This window comes from Vespa mandarinia, chromosome 19 (assembly GCF_050613455.1).
Source record: "Vespa mandarinia isolate Hongniang chromosome 19, ASM5061345v1, whole genome shotgun sequence".
Taxonomy (NCBI): Eukaryota; Metazoa; Arthropoda; class Insecta; order Hymenoptera; family Vespidae; genus Vespa; species Vespa mandarinia.
Window position 1 is genome coordinate 2,307,098 of NC_140828.1, and position 19,397 is coordinate 2,326,494.

The 19,397-nt window shown below is 29.4% G+C and overlaps 2 protein-coding genes across 8 annotated transcripts; one reads left to right on the top strand and one right to left on the bottom strand.

The window, feature by feature from the left end:
• The first annotated feature begins 277 nt into the window (after positions 1-277).
• Positions 278-10,721, top strand: LOC118448051 (uncharacterized). Of its 6 annotated transcripts, XM_085662807.1 has the most exons (9): positions 278-662; positions 1,799-2,129; positions 3,616-3,736; positions 4,659-4,814; positions 6,134-6,234; positions 8,623-8,702; positions 9,181-9,522; positions 9,836-9,961; positions 10,240-10,721. In XM_085662807.1, the coding sequence occupies exons 4-9, from the start codon at positions 4,690-4,692 to the stop codon at positions 10,516-10,518; spliced, it is 1,053 nt and encodes a 350-aa protein (XP_085518933.1). In that variant the 5' UTR covers positions 278-662; positions 1,799-2,129; positions 3,616-3,736; positions 4,659-4,689; the 3' UTR covers positions 10,519-10,721. The 6 variants fall into 6 exon arrangements, with proteins under 6 accessions (XP_085518933.1, XP_035736682.2, XP_035736687.2 ...); XM_035880789.2 differs by lacking the exon at positions 3,616-3,736 and having other exon boundaries at positions 281-662; XM_035880791.2 differs by lacking the exon at positions 3,616-3,736 and having other exon boundaries at positions 286-662; positions 9,839-9,961; positions 10,240-10,667.
• Positions 10,722-11,073: 352 nt separating this feature from the next.
• Positions 11,074-18,876, bottom strand: Herc4 (HECT and RLD domain containing E3 ubiquitin ligase 4). Of its 2 annotated transcripts, XM_035880774.2 has the most exons (19): positions 18,497-18,708; positions 17,767-17,851; positions 17,182-17,371; positions 16,949-17,059; positions 16,719-16,841; positions 16,354-16,629; positions 16,102-16,253; positions 15,924-16,040; positions 15,570-15,845; positions 15,225-15,352; positions 14,996-15,164; positions 14,630-14,920; positions 14,381-14,566; positions 14,205-14,291; positions 13,909-14,103; positions 13,509-13,819; positions 13,268-13,417; positions 12,847-13,186; positions 11,074-12,759 (listed from the first exon to the last, which is right to left on the bottom strand). In XM_035880774.2, exons 2-19 carry the CDS (start codon positions 17,803-17,805, stop codon positions 12,607-12,609), a joined length of 3,294 nt encoding a protein of 1,097 aa, XP_035736667.1. In that variant the 5' UTR covers positions 17,806-17,851; positions 18,497-18,708; the 3' UTR covers positions 11,074-12,606. The 2 variants fall into 2 exon arrangements, with proteins under 2 accessions (XP_035736667.1, XP_085518930.1); XM_085662804.1 differs by lacking the exons at positions 17,767-17,851; positions 18,497-18,708 and adding an exon at positions 18,727-18,876.
• Between the last annotated feature and the right edge of the window lie 521 nt (positions 18,877-19,397).

Genomic DNA, 19,397 nt, shown 5'->3' on the forward strand with positions numbered 1-19,397 from the left:
AAATGAATAGACGAGTTAACTGGTCGAAAAGAGAGGGAGAGTCAGACGTAGGAATCCATTTTGAGAGCGAAGCTGAATCGCGAGTCGGTAAGGGCGGTAGCTTTTATTGATCCCTTACGTTCTTCTCAACGGCGGGAAACATATTACCTTTTCTCTTACTATCTCTCTTTTCTTTTTTATTGTCTTTATTTCTTTCTCTTTTTTTTTTTTATCTTATTCTTTCATAGCGTGAAAGAATTTTCAACGGTCAGTGTATAGCCCATACTTCCTTGACAAGATCCAACTCGACTCCTCCTTATTTCTTAGATTAGCAATAGAAAAGGAATTAAGAAAAAAAAATTGAAGAAACAGAAAATACGTACAAAAGTTGAACAGAGAAAGGAGTATATATACCTTCGAGGAAGATTTTTCAGTATTTCGTTAGGAACTAAACGATTATGGGATAAGCGCATAGAAGAGCGCATTTCTACGATATGGAATAATATCGACGGGTTCGTAAATGAACGAAGCTGTGTCAGCGTATTCGTGTCCTGATCGTCGATATAGCCGTAATTCGCAGTTATATGGTACAACGTGATATCAGGCGCCGTTCGATTATCGAAAGTACGACTTTTGGAATATGATGACGTAGGAAATCGGTGTTCACGTTCGTTACTCTTTCGGTAAGAATAATTTCTTTTATAAATACCACAATTTATTTTTCGAATTAATAAGACAATTAAGACTTATCATATAAATGTATGCGTATATATCGTAAAGAATATAATACTTGCGACGAAATATTAATATAATTTCTATAGGATCGATTATTCGCAAAGGCAAACTCGCATAAAATGAAGTATCGACATTTTTCTTAGAACTTAACCTAACTTGCAACAAGTTTCTTATATATACAGAGTCTAGACGAGTTATATATATATATGTATATATATATATATATATTTAAACACTTAATATAATACAGTAAGATGTTAATTATTGATTTACTATTAGGATCTCTTTCGTGTCAATATTTTGTTACGTTCCTGTATGTTTGAGTCTATATTATTAGTGTATTACATTACCGACAGTATGTGGGATACAATGTAATAATCGACAAGTTTAATTTTTCTTTTAAACGATCATTATTATAACAAAACAAAAATAGAAAAAAAATAAGTATATTTTAAAAAGAAAATATTAAACAAGAATTCTTTTTTTTTTTTTTTTGGTTATGATAAAAATGTAGAAAAGATAATTGAATATGCTTTGTCAGCTTTCAAGATAATTTTGTAAACGTAGACAACAAATAATATCGCCATCTGACGATGGAAATTAGAAATTGAATAACGCGCCAATATTTTTAGATACTCGATATATATAGTTTTCTTTTTCAACGCTAGGTGGACACAGCATCCATCTTGTTCGTTACTAGAAAAAGTTATAGCATATACCTCGCATATCGAATGTATTTCGTTTTAAAATAGAGAATATTTTTCATTTTAATAATTATATATAAGGATTTTATTTTAGGAATATGTAGATTTGTCGTAAAGTTATATTATAATTACTCATTTTACAATAGTATTTTCCTTCAGGTAAAATAAATAACTTTGAAGAGATCTGTTATCGGATGAACGTAAGAATATAAATGACTTTAGTTTATTTTGTTTTAAAAGTAAGCTGTAGCCGTATTCGCATATAAATTATATTACGTTTATTTTCTAATTCTTGATACATATGTATATCGAAGGAAACGATTGATTTAGAGAATATCACATAAATCTTTATGTTCGTAAAAGAGTAATCGTATTTCCAGGTTATCCAGTAGTAAAAGAACCCGCCATAATAGCGCCATTTTGCCGGGAGGTAAAATGAAAAATGAGCGGGAAGCTTAACGTGAGAAAAGCTTCTAGAAAACGCAAATGACTTTCTTGCGTTTGCCAGGAAAGTGGTTGGAAACGATGGATGGAGGTGCGAGGGGATTCGAAAATAACTTCGTCCTGTGGATATGAGAATGAGAAAGAGAGAGAAAGAGGAAGAGGGAGAGATAGTCATCACTCCGCTGGTACTCTCGCATGCTTTTGCTTTTACGAGTCCAGTGTGTTTCGATAGACGAAGAACGCGTGTTTCACCTTTTCAACACGAAGGTAGGTTTAAAAGCTTCCAAGAAATGAAAGCTCTCTTTCTTTCTCTCTTTACGTTTACATTTTACTCAACGCCGTTTCCACTTTTGTTTATACCGGAAACGGAAATATAATTCTCTTGCGGTTGATCGTCTTCTTCTTCTTCTTTTTTCTTTTTTTTTTTTATCCTCTTTTTTTTCTTCTTAACTTGTCCGTACGACATCGTGCATTATTATATGTTTTCAGAGGCAATAAAAAAAAAAAAGAAAAAAAAATTTATATGTTTATATAAAAATAAACGTTTAACGTTTATATTTATCATTTTATTATACGACGAGATATATCTTGGTATAATCTTGATATATTATAGTCATTCTTAGATTTCTAATTTTACTCATGTTATTTTTGTATCTCTTTTATACTTTGGTCTTGTATATAATCTTTGAAGATAAAGGAGAAGCGGAGATCCGTGGAAAAGCAATGGAGAGTTCGAGGAAGAAGAGAAAGTTGAGAGGAAAAGTCTCTTCCGCATTGTATTCTTTCCTTAAGGAATTCTTCAATCATATTTTAGAATTTGTTTACTTTTTTTTCTTTCTTTCTTCCTTTTTTCTTTTTTTTTTTTTTTTTTTTTTATAATTATATAAAAAAAAATAATTATATATATATATATATACATAATCATTTTTTTTCCCCTTATTACTTTCGTTACATTGCAATCATCGATTTTTCTTGGTAATATTAGTAGCTTCTTAACTATATTGGAGTATCGCATATATGTATCTTGTATCGTAATGCAGACACACCAAAATAGTACGGTCGATCTATAATATCGGTACGAAGAAGAAGAGCGTGTAAACAATCTCGGATCTTGGATATCTCGATGTCGAATATTTGGCATCCGATCAGTGTGGATTGCACAAAGGAAAATATGAGAGAAAATACAAGAATCAAAGTGGCGCATTAAGAAAAAATAGTAGATGCGCGTTAAGAAAATTTTAGTAAAAAAAAAAAAAAAAAAAAAAAAAAAAAAAAGAAAGAAAAGAAAATAGGATCTCTTTCTGAGAAACTTATCATTGGTAATTTTCACATGTGAAAGTTCTCGTTTCTTTTTTCTTTTTCTGTTTCTTTCTTTTTTTGTTTCGTTTTTCTTTTTTCTTCTTCTTTCTCCTCGTCTGGCACGAATTTTCCGATGTGAGGAATCAGATTTCAAAGAAGAGCTCTCTGCTTCAATCCAAAGAGCTCGCCCAAATACCAAGTGGAAGCTGGTGGAAATAGAAATGAGTTATGTAAAGGAAACGGATATCGAAATTTCACGTTAGCAGTTGTCGCCGAGTGTTCCTAATGCTCATACTAATTGTCTTCGATCTTTCGAAAGATTTTTGGCTTGATCGCTATTTCACCTTCGATGTGTTACACGTTCGCCTTCGTAAAACATTTCTGATTATATCGTAACGCAACACGATCCTATACATATGATATCCACCAAAACTGATGTATCTTCGTTTAACAGGGAAAAGAGGGAGAGACGTGTACGAGATTTTGCGGACGATGTAGATATATTCGGAGGAATTTCGTAGCAAAAATAACTATGGTAGGCCAACGGTGGCTACCCCCGGCATCAAGATACTTCAGTAAGAAATTTTAACTTTCTGAATAAATTCCTTCATCTCTAGAGTTCTTGATTTTTCTTCTTCTTCTTCTTCTTCTTTCTAAGCTTAATCTGAATTACATGAATGTATACGTTAGCTCTTTAAAGGATTTTACTCCATGAAACTAGTTTCACTTTTGTCATTTAGTTTCATTCATTCATGATTAGAATATATACTATGAAATATAATATTTATTGAAAAGTTTGGGTAAATTTGACGAAGATCGTCTAAACGTTGTTTCTCTCGTCAATGTCATTTTTGACATCTGAGAATACTCATTGTAACTTAAACGATGAACAGCTTACTCCTATTTTCAAAGTTAAAAGACAATGTCAGTGAACTCTTAGGAAATATTTCTAACTGGATATAAGAACCATTCAGATATCGTTTTCAATAGACTGAACCGAAGTTACGATCATATATGTACGTTCTTTCTTGTTTTTTCGACATCCCTCCCCCATCCTCTCTCTCTCTCTTTCTTTCTCGTTCTACGTAAATTTCTTGGCACGAACTTTGGGAACATGGGAACACTTTGCAATATATGCGATCGTTGCATTTGCGATCAAATGTCTAAACATTGTGGCGGACAATCTTGAAGTAATGATCACACGTAGGTGATTCGCCAGTAGAATTTTCGGTGTCGTATCACTTGTGCCTGACGATTAGTAATCGTGTTAAGTGAAATAGTTGAATCATCTCGACCGTTTTATATTTTCAGAGGTAAGAGTTACTGATTTTTATCGGTGGTGGGTTTTAAATATAAAATGTAAGAGGAAGACGAGTCAACATCGAAAGTAGAACAAGATGAACGAATTTATCTTAAGAATTATACATTTTCTTTTTTTGAAGATATTAATATGAATGTTTTTTTTCTCTCTCTCTTTCTCTCTCTCTCTTTTTGTAGTCAGAAGAAAGTGGAAAAAGATAAGAAAAATATGTCTGGGCAGAAAGTGAAATACGTGAACAAGCAATTCAACTCTCCTATCAACTTGTATTCACCGCAAGCTATACAGGAGACTTTGGAGAGGCAAACTCAGGTTCTGGCTAATGGAGCAGTCGGGTAATGACATTCGTACTTAAAATATCACGCACACGACCTACGGAAGAATGCAGAGAGAGAGAGAGAGAGAGAGAGAGAGAGAGAGAGAGAGAGAGAGAGAGAGAAAGAGAGAGAGAGAGAGAGAGAAAGAATTTTCATCCCAAGAATAACGTAATCGTTCCTTTTCTCTCAATCACGTTAATGATAAGTTTCACTTGATAAGTTTCTCTTTGTACTCTAACTTGAATCAGATTAATTTTTTTTTTTTCTTAATTGTTCTCAGAGAAGCGAGTACCTAAATCCTTATATCATCTTAGAAGTTCTTAAAAAATTCTAAGTCTTCTAATGACCTTATCTCAGCACTTCTATTCGAGTGATTCTATTTTATAATTGTCGTTCTAATTTTTTTGATATGATAAGGATTTGAATGGTGGTAGATAAAGAGAAAAAAAAAATAATAAAATAAAAATAAAAAAAGAAAGAAAAAAGATTAAGTTGATTGACCGATTGATAAACGTACGTCAACCACCTTACGTCAGTTTTACGTATATCTATATATATATATGTATATATATATACATATACACACACATACATCTTTCTAACCTCGGCTATAAAGTATCGACGAGTGACGTCGATTTAGAAGGTAGTGTCTCACATAAGTGTCTTATACGAGTCGAGATGAATCATCCAAGAAAACAGGAGATTGCTGTTGCTGCTGCTGCTGCCGCTGCTACCGCCGTCTTCGTCTTCGTCTTCGTCGTCGTCGTCTTCGACGTCGTCATTGGCGAGAGCCCCCCGTTATTTTCAGAGGGCCGAATCACACCGGTTAGAAATAAACGCGGACTCGGAGGCTAGTCGTTGCGCAAAGCCCGCGAACATCGTACTTGACTTAGTTTCGCGTTTGATGGCCCCTGGCTATACGGTTGACCGCAGTCTCTCGTGATTTTTCCGATACACCCCTTTTTTTCTTCAATCGCGCTTACTTCGTTTCTTTTTTAAATATGATCGCTCAAAGAAGGTTCGATTACTTTCGTTTTCTTATTATTTAAATTCATCATTTTCTTTGGAACAATTTATTATTCATCATTTTGATTAAATATTGTTATATCATTAACTTGTCAGATCATTAACCCGTTTTATTAATTATAATATCATCAAAAGTCTATTGTCAGGTTTTATTAATATTTCATATAATCAATTATATTTGCTATAATCAGTATTTGTTAAGTAGTAGTTCATTTTTCCCGTAATAATTGTCATTTTATTGTATCAACAAAATAGTAGATGTTTACAGGAGCTTTGTTTTTTTTTTTTCTTTTTTCTTTTTCTTTTTTTAGGATCGACTTCAATCAACTGGCCAAGCCGGCAAATTTACAAAACAGCGCTGTTCTACGTATGCTCGAAGAGGAGGAAGCAAGACAACGAGGTGGTCAACCAAGTGAGTTTCATTAATTCTTGCATCTATCATTATTTCGTTCGTCCTGCTGAGTAAGACTATATAGCATATCGTTTAAACTTAATGGCACATATCGTTGTGATATATATATATATATAATTAATAGTAGGCAAATGTCCGTATGTGCTAATTTAATGCGGTGTTATTAACATCTCCGAGACACACCATTCTATAATGTCTGCGATGCATCTTTGATTCATTCGCTTTATACTTGATATTCCGCTATATACCACGTGTCTGGCAACTATACCAAGATTCATTTTGCCAAATTAGCAGATAGATATCTCTAAGACATAAAAACTTTTTAATATAGGGTCATTCTAATATCTAAGGACAAATTTTAATAGATAAAACTTTGACCTTGCATGTGTCGAGTGCATGACAAAGTATAACTATATATATATCGATAATTACAAAGATGTTCTAATGATCGCAGAATTTTCGAATTAATCATTTATATTTTATTTAATTATTCAAACAGCATTTAATTATCTGTAAATGTGTTATCATTCAGACTAGAATTTTTTTTTTTTTACATACATACACGTCCTATTGAAATTTAGTCTCACCTAACTTCATAATTTATGTTTATATCACTATATGCTTAAATTATAGCGAGCTAATTTTATGTTTTACTTACGCTTGCTGCTTTTGCCCAGATCGCAAGAAACGGAACTTATACTGATCGTCGCAGGAGACTAACAAGATCACTGACACGCAAGGAATATACCGATCTACCAATTCCACGAGAAAAAAAGTACACGGAGGATTTTAGTACCCACTAATTTTGATCAAGAGGCTCCTAACACAATCCAAAGACATGAGCTTTTGCGATGCTCTTCTAACTTCAAAAGATCATTGTGATCTATTATCAAAAAGGCTTCTGCCATTAATAATATTAGAAGCGAATGTAATTTTTTCTAATTGCAGGTAATCATAAAAATTAATTGCCATTCCATTATTAATAATTATTTCTGCACGAATAATTGTGATCTAAAGATATTATACATATAATATTAATATTACGATAAAATTTTGGGAGAAGATTCCCAAAAAGAAAAAAAAAATGTATGTTAGCAAAATAGCATAGACAAGCAACAGGGAAAAGAAAGTTGGAAAGGTGGTAAATTATCGATAATGTGAAAATTTTGAAAATCAACCAATCGAAATAGGCGCATAATCAGTAGCTAGTTGCCTAGTACCCCCCACTCTTTGGCCAATAACCAAGGAAACTCTAAAATCGGTGGCCAGGTCATTGCGGCAATCATGAAAGGTAGAAGAAATGTTCGTTTAGCGTTAGTAGTTGGCCAGTTTTTGTTTTGGCAAAGTCGTGTCCGTCGATCTAATACATCTGAGTATTCCAAAAGTTGTGTGCGAAAGATACAGGGTACGTTGTGATTAATATCACATCGTAAATAAATCTATAATAATAACAATAATAATAATAATAATAATAATAATAATAATTATAATAATAATAATAATAATAATAATTATTGTATTTTCAATGTTTCATATCGTTTGGATTGACGAGATGATATTCGTATGGTCGAATCAAATTTGGAAGAATATGTTTGTGTAACCTGTGACAATAGTGACAACAATTTTGTGCTCAGTGAATTGAAATTATATTTTCCATGATTTTTATTTTTTTTTTGGAAGATATTTTCTAGTGTACATATAATCACAAATATAATAATAATATAATAGTAAGTTTGTAATTGAAAACATCGTGCATGCGCTTTAGTTAATGTTACATTTTTGAACATGAGATGATCTCTTTTTCTATTTCAATTTTCAATATATATATATATATATGAAGAATATATATATATTCTTTTTTTGACTCATTAAGTTTTGACTCAAACGAAATTTTTTAAGAAAATTTCATCGTTCCAAAATACATGTATTCGGCCTTCGAGTTTTGAAGAAACTAAGAATACAACGAGGTCACATAGGAATCATGAAAATTTAAAGATAATAATCGCATAAATATAAACTTGGCTAGAGCAACAGGAATCAACATAATGAATATTAATCCCACGATGTTGACGCAATCGATTTCTTTTTTTTTATTATTATTATTTTTTTTTTCTTTTTTTTTTTTTTATTTTTATATTTCTTTTTATTTATCTATTAATCTTTTGCAATATCCTATCCTACGAAACGATCGCTACGTCCAGCAACTACGGCCAAGTACATTAATACGATGAAGATATTCGTTGATAGTTTGATCATATAATCTCTTTCGTAATGATTTAGAATTTATTAGAAAATTGTAAAGGATTATAAATTAAGTATCATATATATATACATACATAACATATATATTTTATTAATTTTTTAACTTATAATTTTATTTTGTTTCAGATTTGAAACGTGTTGCTTGGCCACCACCTCCTGAAGATCAAGATCTTGACTTCGTTGAACAAGGACCTGTACAAGCGAAGGTAAATTCCACAATTAACATGATAATGATATGTTTAATAAGATATTCGTTGATGTTGTTACATGATGCTCAATGTCTTTCATAGTATAGTCCAGTCATTTGGTACGTACGGAACTTGTAATGGCAGCCTTTTAACATAATTGTGTTTCCTTGTATGTTCCATTCCAATGATGTCCTTTTTATTTTTTTCTTTCTTTCTTTTTTTTCTTTTTTTTTTTTTTTTTTTTACATGTAAATTAAACACCGTAAATTTCCGTGCACGTTATATATACATACATATATATATGTATTGTGATGTTGTGAAGCCTGTTAATATATATCACGTATCGGATTAAATTGTCGAGTTAGAATATTGCACGTTCAATTGTTAAAAAATGATTAAAAATCGTGTCACGTTTTAAAGAAATTGAATTGTTGGAGGACAATCGAATGTGCACGTTTAGTAGCAAACGACCATATGTTTATTTTCCCTTAAAAAGACCCGTGGTATCGGTGAGGTTCCCTCGTACCAGAGCAGTCCTTCATCAGGTCCATCACCCCAACCACCGTCAACGATAGCTCGTTCATCGACTCAGAGTGTCCTTCCATCATCTCCGTCGCCATCGATCAGTCCAAGTGGAACACTTCTGCGACAACCATCGCATTTTCAACAACCATTTGCACCTAAAGGTTGGGCACCTGTTACACCACCTGCTACTTCACCTATTCTACAACAACATCCTCTTCAAACTTGGTCCAATCAACCACAACCACAACAACAACAACAACAACAACAACAACAACAACAACAACAGCAACAGCAAGCTCAGACTACATGGAAGGTAAGTGATTCAAGGTACGGACGTTGATCTTGCGTCTCTTAAATTATTTTTAACTTGTTAACTTTTTAAAGAATAAGGATTCAAAGATTTGAAGAAGAGACATATGTTATTTGACACGTCCGTGCTTTGGAAATTTAAGGGAGCTGAAGATGATCTTCATTTGCTTTCCAATTTGTCTTCTTTCATTTCAACCTCCAACGGCTATCAAGGATAATCAATGGCTGAAATGCAGTTGAACGAAGCGATCTGAAATACAAGACGAAACTCGTTGTAATTTAATGGTAATCTCTTGATGTATATTTTTATGTTTCAGCAGCATTCTCAAGAGCATAACGAGCGAACGAGACAACAGAATCAACCGTATCAATCCTACGGTCCTGCATCTTACGAAGCACCACCGTCTACTATTGTTCTTAGACCGGAGCCTCCGATCTCACAGGTTGATATACAGATTTCATTTAGTAATATTTAGAGGTATAGACGTATGTGTATATATGTAATCTCTAGTGATATTATTTATTTATTTATTTATTTATTTTATATACATTTATATAGGTACATACTACTTAATAATGAAATCATATTTAGGAGAGGAACAATTGCTCAGAACTTTCTATCATATATATTAGAATGAAATGTATAAAAAAAATATAGAAATATATATATATATATATATGTGTGTGAGTATGTATGTGTGTGTACATATTAATTTTGTAGGCACCAGCACCGGTGTACCAAGCACAACCTGCTGCAACGAAAGCTCCAATCAGTGGTAACATGAGAGGAGATCTCAAATGGCCACCACCTTCCGTAAAAGCACAAACGGAAGCTGAGAATAGAGCCAGGATGGAATTGGCTAAAGGACCTGCATTCAGGCCACGCCGAGTTAACAAGGATTACAGCGGATTTTTTGCTCAACATGCTCTTAACAATAGCTATCCAGGTTACAGAGCTCCACCAGGAACTCAATACTTTACTCCATCTTATCAACATTAGCAGAGGCATTCTATAATATATTCGCATTATATTTTCGCCTTAATATTATATAGATTTTTTTTAGGATATCTGCGCAAATTCTGATAATGCCAATCGACGAATTACTTGAAATGAAGTTTCTCAGGTTCTTTTTTTGTCTTTTTTTTTTTCCTTTTTTTCTTTTCAAAATTAGATTCATCGAGAGAAATGATATGACTGACTCTTTATTGATGAATTATTTTATTTAACATAATTTTAATATATTACTCATCTCTTTTCATATAGGTCTTGGCAAGCTCGTTGTACAGATTTCCTGTGTCGAGAATATATATATATATATACATACACATATATATATATGTATATGTATATGTATATGTATATGTATATGTATATGTATATGTATATGTATATGTATATATGTATGTATGTATCTATTTACAGAGACTGACCGACCCGTAAATTATCATAATTTTACATCATTCTATCTTTCTTTTTTCTTTCTTCTTTTTCTTTTTTTTTTTTTTTTTTTTTTTCTTTAGTCGCATAAACATTTTGTTAAAAAAAAATTATGAAACAAATTTATGCACAAGTATGCTTTCTACGTTTCTTTTTCTTTCGTGTTGACACTTTTAGAGATCATGACATATATATATATACACGTTTTTAAATGAAAAAGTTCATAGCAAAATGATATGCGAAAATTGAATGCCCAAATAATGCTAGAAATAAACAAAGAATATTTAAACGATCAAACGATATCGAATTAATATATAGAATAATATCAATAGACGAACGAGATATTCGAATGCTATATAATTAATTATATTATGGAATCGAAGAAAACACATTAACGCACTAAAGCATAATTTAATGTCGCATAATAGTTTTTTTTTCTTTTTTGTTTTTTCTTGTTTTTTTTTGTTTTCTTTTTTTTTTTTTTTTTATTTTTATTTTTTTTTTTTATTTTTTTTTTCTATAAAACGTATCTCCTTTTATAATAAAATTTGGCACTAACGTGTCTATGAATAACTAACGATACGTTTGTAATTATGTAATTTATTGTTGTGGAGAGATAAATAAAATGATCTTTACAAATTTCACCCTTTTTTTTTTAACACGCACATATGTGTCTTCACGCGAGTCTCAGATAAAATTGGATCTTTATTATTATTACGTAGCGCGATAAAAAAAATTAAATCACACACGTTTCTTTTTATCAATAACAGAGATAATTCAGTAACCCTTAAATTTATTATAAATGAATAAATACGACTTTTTCAAACAGACAGTGTACACACATTTCATTCAAGTTTCTCTATTTTTTTGTGTGTGTATGTGTGTCTCTGTGTGTGTGTATGTATATTTGTCTTCATGAAATAAAACTTTTTTTTTTTCAAACTCGTTAAAAATATAAAACATGTTCTCTAGTTAAAAGCGTAGTTATTTTTTTAGCAAAATTCTTTTCTTCTATTATAATACATATCTTTAAAATCCTTTTATAAATCATGACTAAATGTCATGAAGCATTCTAAAACATGACATATAAAAAATTGTTCTTTCATTATAATAATAAATACTCCCTGAGTTATAACTTTTCTCCTATGCAATTTATAATAATTCTATTAAATGAACAAATTCTAAACATTTCTTTCTCTAATATATGTTTATCCTTTCTCTGTTTGGTTTATTAATTATTATTGGAATATTAATTTGAATATATCTTATTTTTGTAAAGCGAATGATAAGAGATAAATTGTTATTATAATATGACTAGATAATACCAAATATTGAATTGAAATCTTTCAAATATCGTGATATATTATTGAAATATTTCAATGGATATATAGTATGAATCATAAAACAAGTATGTAACAAGACGCAATTAAACTATCTGTTTTAATTCGATGCATGAACAAATGACAATTGTCAATTGAACATGCACTTACATCAATGAAGAATTACATCATCATAGTGATTTTCTATTTTACAGAAAAAAAAAAAAAAAAAATAAATAAAAAAAAAGAAAAAAAAAAGAAAAAAAATTTGTAATAGAATTTGCAAAAAATATAATAATATATTACAATACAAAAATAATCTTTTATGTGTTCACACCAGCGAAAAGCCTTGAGTTTGTTGAATAGCTTGTAATAATTTATAGCGTAATCTTTCGCGAGTTTGGTAACGTGGGAGATCAAGCACATTAAAGCATGTATGTGCAACGGGCAACATACGTTCGTCACTCATCGGTTGTATTATTATCTGCGATATAAATATGTAATATTAAATATAATTAATAATATAAAATTTCTCTTAAAAAAGAGAAAGATAATAATTGAAATAATTTACCTTAATTGCTTTCATACCCTGTATAGGTATTCTGTCACTTCCAGTTAGGAAAAGTAAAAATTTCTTTTTTTCTTCCAAAGATAACTCATGAAATACTTGCCAAAATAAAATAATGGTAGGATCATTCGCCAAATATCCTTCCTTATACGTTGCATTTCTTTGTAACTCTTCCCAATCATAATTTTCATTTCCAACAACCACTGCCATTAATTCATGACTATGGAAAAGTTCTAATACTCTTCCGCCACATACTTTGTGAAAGCCTGTATGGAATGCCTGATAATGGGATTCCACTGATTTGTTGAGAATATAATCTACATACAAATCGACAAATTGTTTTCTGGAAAAATAAAATATTTTAATATAATGGTATAATTTTTTTTTTCTTTTTTTTTTTAAATCAATTTTAATAATGACTAACTTATTTTTTAATGTAACAGGAACTTTTACACCATCTGGTATTAATTCATACGTTTTTCTCTCACCGAAAGCATCTCTGACTATTTCAAAATTTAAACAGAATATCTCTTCAAAATCTGGATTCTCATAATCAAGTATACTTTGTAAACTTCTGCAATGAAAAAAAATTTTCATCGCATTAATAATATTTAATTAACTTTTTCACTTTCATTTAATAAAGGTATAATAGATTAAGAACATACTTAGCAACTGCTGGAGACATTTCTTTAATGTCGATCAATCCTACTGGTTCATGTAATAATTTTTTATATAAAGCCAATGGGAAGGGTAAATCAATTATTATAAAATTATAAATAACAAGTCCACATAGCAAACCAATTAAGGAATACATAACTTCATCTTCAAATGAATCTTGACTAAACCAAATAGTTCTAGTTTCTTCATATTCCCTAAACATTCCATATTTTGGATCTAGTATTTCTTTTAAAAGAAGCATAAAAAATTCTTTTTTAACTCCTCCTGCATCTTCTGCTTCTTCTCCGTGAAATTTTACCTGTGTATAAATAATACATACGTATATATTATATAAATATAGTTAAAGATAAAAATAAAACATATATAAATACATAATAAAATGCTTACTCTTAGCGGTTTCTTTAAATCGCTGGAATCATAATGAGATAATTCTAGTAAAGTATCTTGTACAATATTTTCTCGTGAAACATTCAAAGTGACAAATTGATTATGGAGTCTAGCATCCATGCTATTAGCGGGATATGGATGAAAAAGCATTTGTGTGATAGCACGAGTTGCAGCTTCATTCATTGCTGATTGCATCTATTATTAAATCAAAATGAATATATAGAAAAGTTAATTAAACGCTACATTTTTTAGGAAACATCAAAGATTAACCATTTAACTATGTAGTAAAATAATACCTGTATTGCTTGATCTGTTTCCAATAATATGGTTTTAGCTTGCGCATCAAAAAGAAAAGGATAATTACAGAAATACATTCTGTTATTCTGCAAATAAAAAATAAAAAGTTTTAACAGAAAAAATAAATAAACTCTAGTTAATTTTTATATCTAAATTCATATTTTAATTATTATACCGAATAATTGTCTTTTTCCGTCAGCCATTTAAAATAATCAGCTTTAATGTCTACATGTTCTATTAATTCTGGCAAATGAAACGTGGAGTAAGACACCCTAATTTCATCTTCAGCAGTATGATTCAATTTATTTAATAATCTTAAAAATTCTAAAACGTGTTTGCTCAATACATTCCACGACACATTCTGTAAAAATAAAGTGCAATTCATTATACTAATTTATAATTTTAATAAACCTTGTATTATTACCTTGTCATGTTTGGATTGCTTTATAATATGTAAAACAACACTTTTGTGAGTACGAACAAGCCTTTCAAAATAATAAGATGGAGCTTTACTCCACCATGAGCTTACTACTTTAAGAGCTTCTGATTTTAAGCTTATAACAGCTTTGCAAAATGGTTGATGTAAAGCATTCCAATTTAAAGGATTTGCAAAACCATGATACAAAGGCACTGTTAAATATACTCTTAATGATTCTATGTCTGGTGGAGAGGATGAGAAAGATGGTATAAGGCTATCTGTTATGCTATTAAAAATCTAAAATAATGTTATATAATTATTAATAAAGACATTCAATATTCAATGCATAAATAAATCTTTCAAAATACATACGAGTTCCTGAATTGTATCATTACACGATTCTGATATTATTCCAAAGGATTTAATTGCTATATCCAAATCCACTCCATGGTTTTTACTTGAACAACCATAATGAGCATCATTTTTAAATAAAAACGATCCATTTATACAAGATTGACTCTTAAAAACAGTTTCTAAATACCTAAAATATGAAATATATATTTATAATACTTTTAATTATTAGAAAGATGATTTTACTTACATCATAAGTTCATGATCAACAGAAGATCCTTTTGGTACTCTTTGACAAGCTGCCAATTGTTCTTCAGATATATTAAGTATTTGAGAAGTAGAGTCTATTACTCTACAGTCATCTGATTCCATACTTTCCTATATAACGATTGAACAATATAATATAATTTTAATAATAAAATTTTAAATTAACATTAATAATAAAATATAATAATACATATACATACATACACATATACATATATAATACTATTACATACATATATACATACATATATATGTATATAGATATAAATATATATATATATATATATATATATATATATATATATATCATTATAATGCATAAATTTACTTCTCTTGGAATAACAGTGGCAAAACAATGATCTCCTCCACTAAATATATGTTTAACGATGCAATCTAGGGACTGTGTAATATAGGGACTCAACTGTGTGTCGAGTTTGACCATTGCTGACCCATTAGGAGGTACCCATGGTCCTAATACAACTTGAGGAGTAGTAACACTTTGTGTAACACGATTGCCTAATTGTCCTGCACCACCTAAGCCCCAAGCATAAATTTTTCTATGTGAAGGTACGAATGCTAAAGTATGTCTTCGACCACATGACACCTGCAAAAGACAAATATATGTAATAAAATGTTTAATATGTTAAAACGAGAAAAAAAAAATTCTATTGTGCTTATGTACTTGTGTAACAGTACTGCCCATCAATTCCATAACTTGACGAGGTAAAATCTCATTGCTATGAATTCCATGTCCCAATTGACCATACATTCCTGCACCACAAGTAAATACACCACCATCCTATAAAGATAAGTATGAAGAATAATAGTTAAATATAATCTTTTCAGTTATTTCATTTTACCATTGTTAAAAACACAGAAAATTCTTCTCCACATGCCACATAACATACTTTGGCATTTCGCAAAGTTCTTAATTGGCAAGGAAGGTGTCTACTTTGTGTATCATTTAGTCCCAATTGTCCAAATAAATTTTTCCCCCAGCCAAATACGGCACCTAAAAAAAAAAAAAAAAAAAAAAAAAAGAGAAAAAAATTATTAATATTATTTTTTTAATATTATATCAGTAATTTTTTAAATATCATATTAAACATTACCTGACTTAGTTATAGCTATGCTATGATAACCACCACATGCAATAAATGCAATAGGTAAAGAAATTAAGCTGCTAATAAGTTTGGGTTTTAACTCCTTAATTACATCAGAACCTAAGCCTAATTGCCCTTCAAAATTTGAACCCCAAGCATAGATTTCTCCATTATTTGTAAGCGCAAGTACGTGTTTTATTCCACAAGCTACTTGTACAATTACATTTGTTCCTAATGTTTTTATCATACGTGGTATATTTTCAGTAGGGTTCATTATATTTAATCCTGGAAAATATAATAGTTGTCAGAATTTTTTTGATATTTCATTATTATAACTAAATGTCAAATAATATATTTTTACAATGATACAGTACCTAATTGACCTTCAGAGTTACATCCCCAGCTAAATAATTGTCCCCATTCATTAACTGCTACCGTGTGACATGCTCCACATGCTGCCTTTTTAAATACAAATGCTTCTAATCCTGATATCAAGCCTGCATATAAAACATTAATATTAGCTTTAATTATATCTCTTAGATTTTATTTTTGAAACTTGAGAATAATTTTAAATAAGATCAATATATTAATTAAAAATACTCACGTAACCTTTTTCTTCCTTTATCATGTCCTAATTGCCCAAAGTCATTATTTCCACAAGAATATAATTCTCCACCTCGCGTTATAACTACAGTATGACTTTCACCACATGCAACTGAAAAAAAAAAAGAATATATACATCATTAAACACATATTCTCTTTAATGATTATATGTAAAACTATTATAATAAATCAACAAAGTGCTAATACTCTAATAAATAGAAATGAAAATCTTACTGTATGTAACTTCTGTAGATTTCTGAAAATCCACTTCACGAGGAATAAGAATATGTTCATCTTCAATACCACCTAATCCTAATTCCCCATGAATAGAACTTCCCCAACAAAACATATTTTTGTGTAATGCAATCAGGGAACAACCCAATGCTAAATCAGTACCCAATCGAGGTTTCTTTGACCAACTTGCCTATAATTTTAATAAGTATGTTAATAATTGCATAGGTTAAATAATTTCAACATATAGTTTGATAATAGTTAAAACATATAAAAAATTTATAATATAATAACTTTAATAAATATCATTGTATTTGAAACTAAACATTTATCTAATTGCATATAATTAATAAATTAATAGCGAACTTTTATATCTAAATTGAATAGATTATATTTAATCAAAATTAATTCATATATATATATGCATATATATATAAAAGCATTTTATATTGTAGCATAAATAAGCATAAGATTAAAAGAAAAAATTATGAATAAAATGCATACCATATATTTTAGACGATACAATGAGAAAGATAAGTAAAGATGAAAGTAAAGAATTGGAGAAGGTATTTAAACAGATTGACTAACCATGTTTTTTTGTCTTTTTTTCATATTTATTGAAATCATCAATACTGTGTGCGAGGCATAGGATTTATGAGAAGCATGTGTTCTTCTAAAAATAACTGTCTATATTTTTCGTGGACACAAAGATGTTTACTACGTCTAAACTATATTAAAATTTTTAAACAAGTAAAATTGTAAAAATATGTTGTGTAATAACGTTTTAGAATATATTTTATACTTTTTTTTTCGTTCGTTTTCTTTAAACTAATACTGTCGTTACATTCGTGGACAATGAGATTGACACAAGAGTGAAAAGAAAATGTAAGAGATTATCAATAACACGTCAGAATAATTAATTTTAAAAAAATTACATGACGAAAATATCAATCTTTTCTTAACGTTAGCAAATTCTAATATCTTTTCTTGAAAATGTAGTAATTCTTTCTTATTGTTATGAATATTTTCAAATGGAATTAATATATATAAGATTTGTTTTTTCTTTTTTTTTTCTTTTTTTTCTTTTTTTTTTTTTTTTTTTTTTTTTTCTTTTGAAAGTTAGGTTAAGAAAGTAATAATACTAATGAATTTAGTCACAGTTATCAATGTTTGTCATTGTCATCCGGTACTAATCAATTTTGTTTAGATTAAGGAATATATATATATATATGTGTGTGTGTGTGTGTGTGTATGTGTGTGTGTATGTGTGTATGTCAAAGGATAAAAGGAAAGGCAAATTTGTCATGATTTCATTTACCATTCGAAAAAGATCCATTGCTCCCTTTTTTTTTATTTATCACTTCTACGATTACTTATCTTACTCACATTTCTTTTTCAATATTTTTTCTCAGGCACTATCGAAATAGAACCCTTTGTGGAAATGAAGAATAACTATCCAACATAAAAGAAGACGAAGTTCACGGTACACGCGTCCCCTTTTCTACTGTTTGGATCAACTTGAATCAATTTAATGAATATTTATGTTACCTTGATTTTTCGAATCTCAAGAGTCATAGTTCTCAGGATCAGGAGCGTAGAAATGCATTTGTGTGTTTTATTTTTTTTTATTTTTTATTTCCTTTTCTATATAATGATAAGCAAAATTAAATATAACCTATATAAAAAGAATTCAAATTTATTATCAACTTATACGATATAATCAATTAAAAAAGAAGAGTACATTTATAACATATAAAGCATATAAATTTCCGAGCTACTAAAAAACTAGTTACATAAATATATATATGTATATATATACGTATATATATATATGTACATATATATATATTTTAATATGGAGTTTAATTAATATTATAATACTAGTTATTATTATTTTTACGAATGTATTGCAATATTTTCCATTGGTTAAAATGTTTATATCGATATTAAGAATATTTAAGTAAAATAATAAATATATTCATATTTGTAAATATTCAAAAAATAGAACAACAGTAAGTAATTTATATATTATTTTCTTTAATAATATAATTTTATTTTTCGTACAATACAATTTATATACAACCTAAAAAAACGTATTACTTAAAAAATAAAAAAAACTAAAAGATTTTATTTTGAAGTAAAATAACAGTAAATAAAAATTACAATGATGTTGACTATCTATATATTATGTTTGTAGTTCGTGGATTGCCCCACCCCAT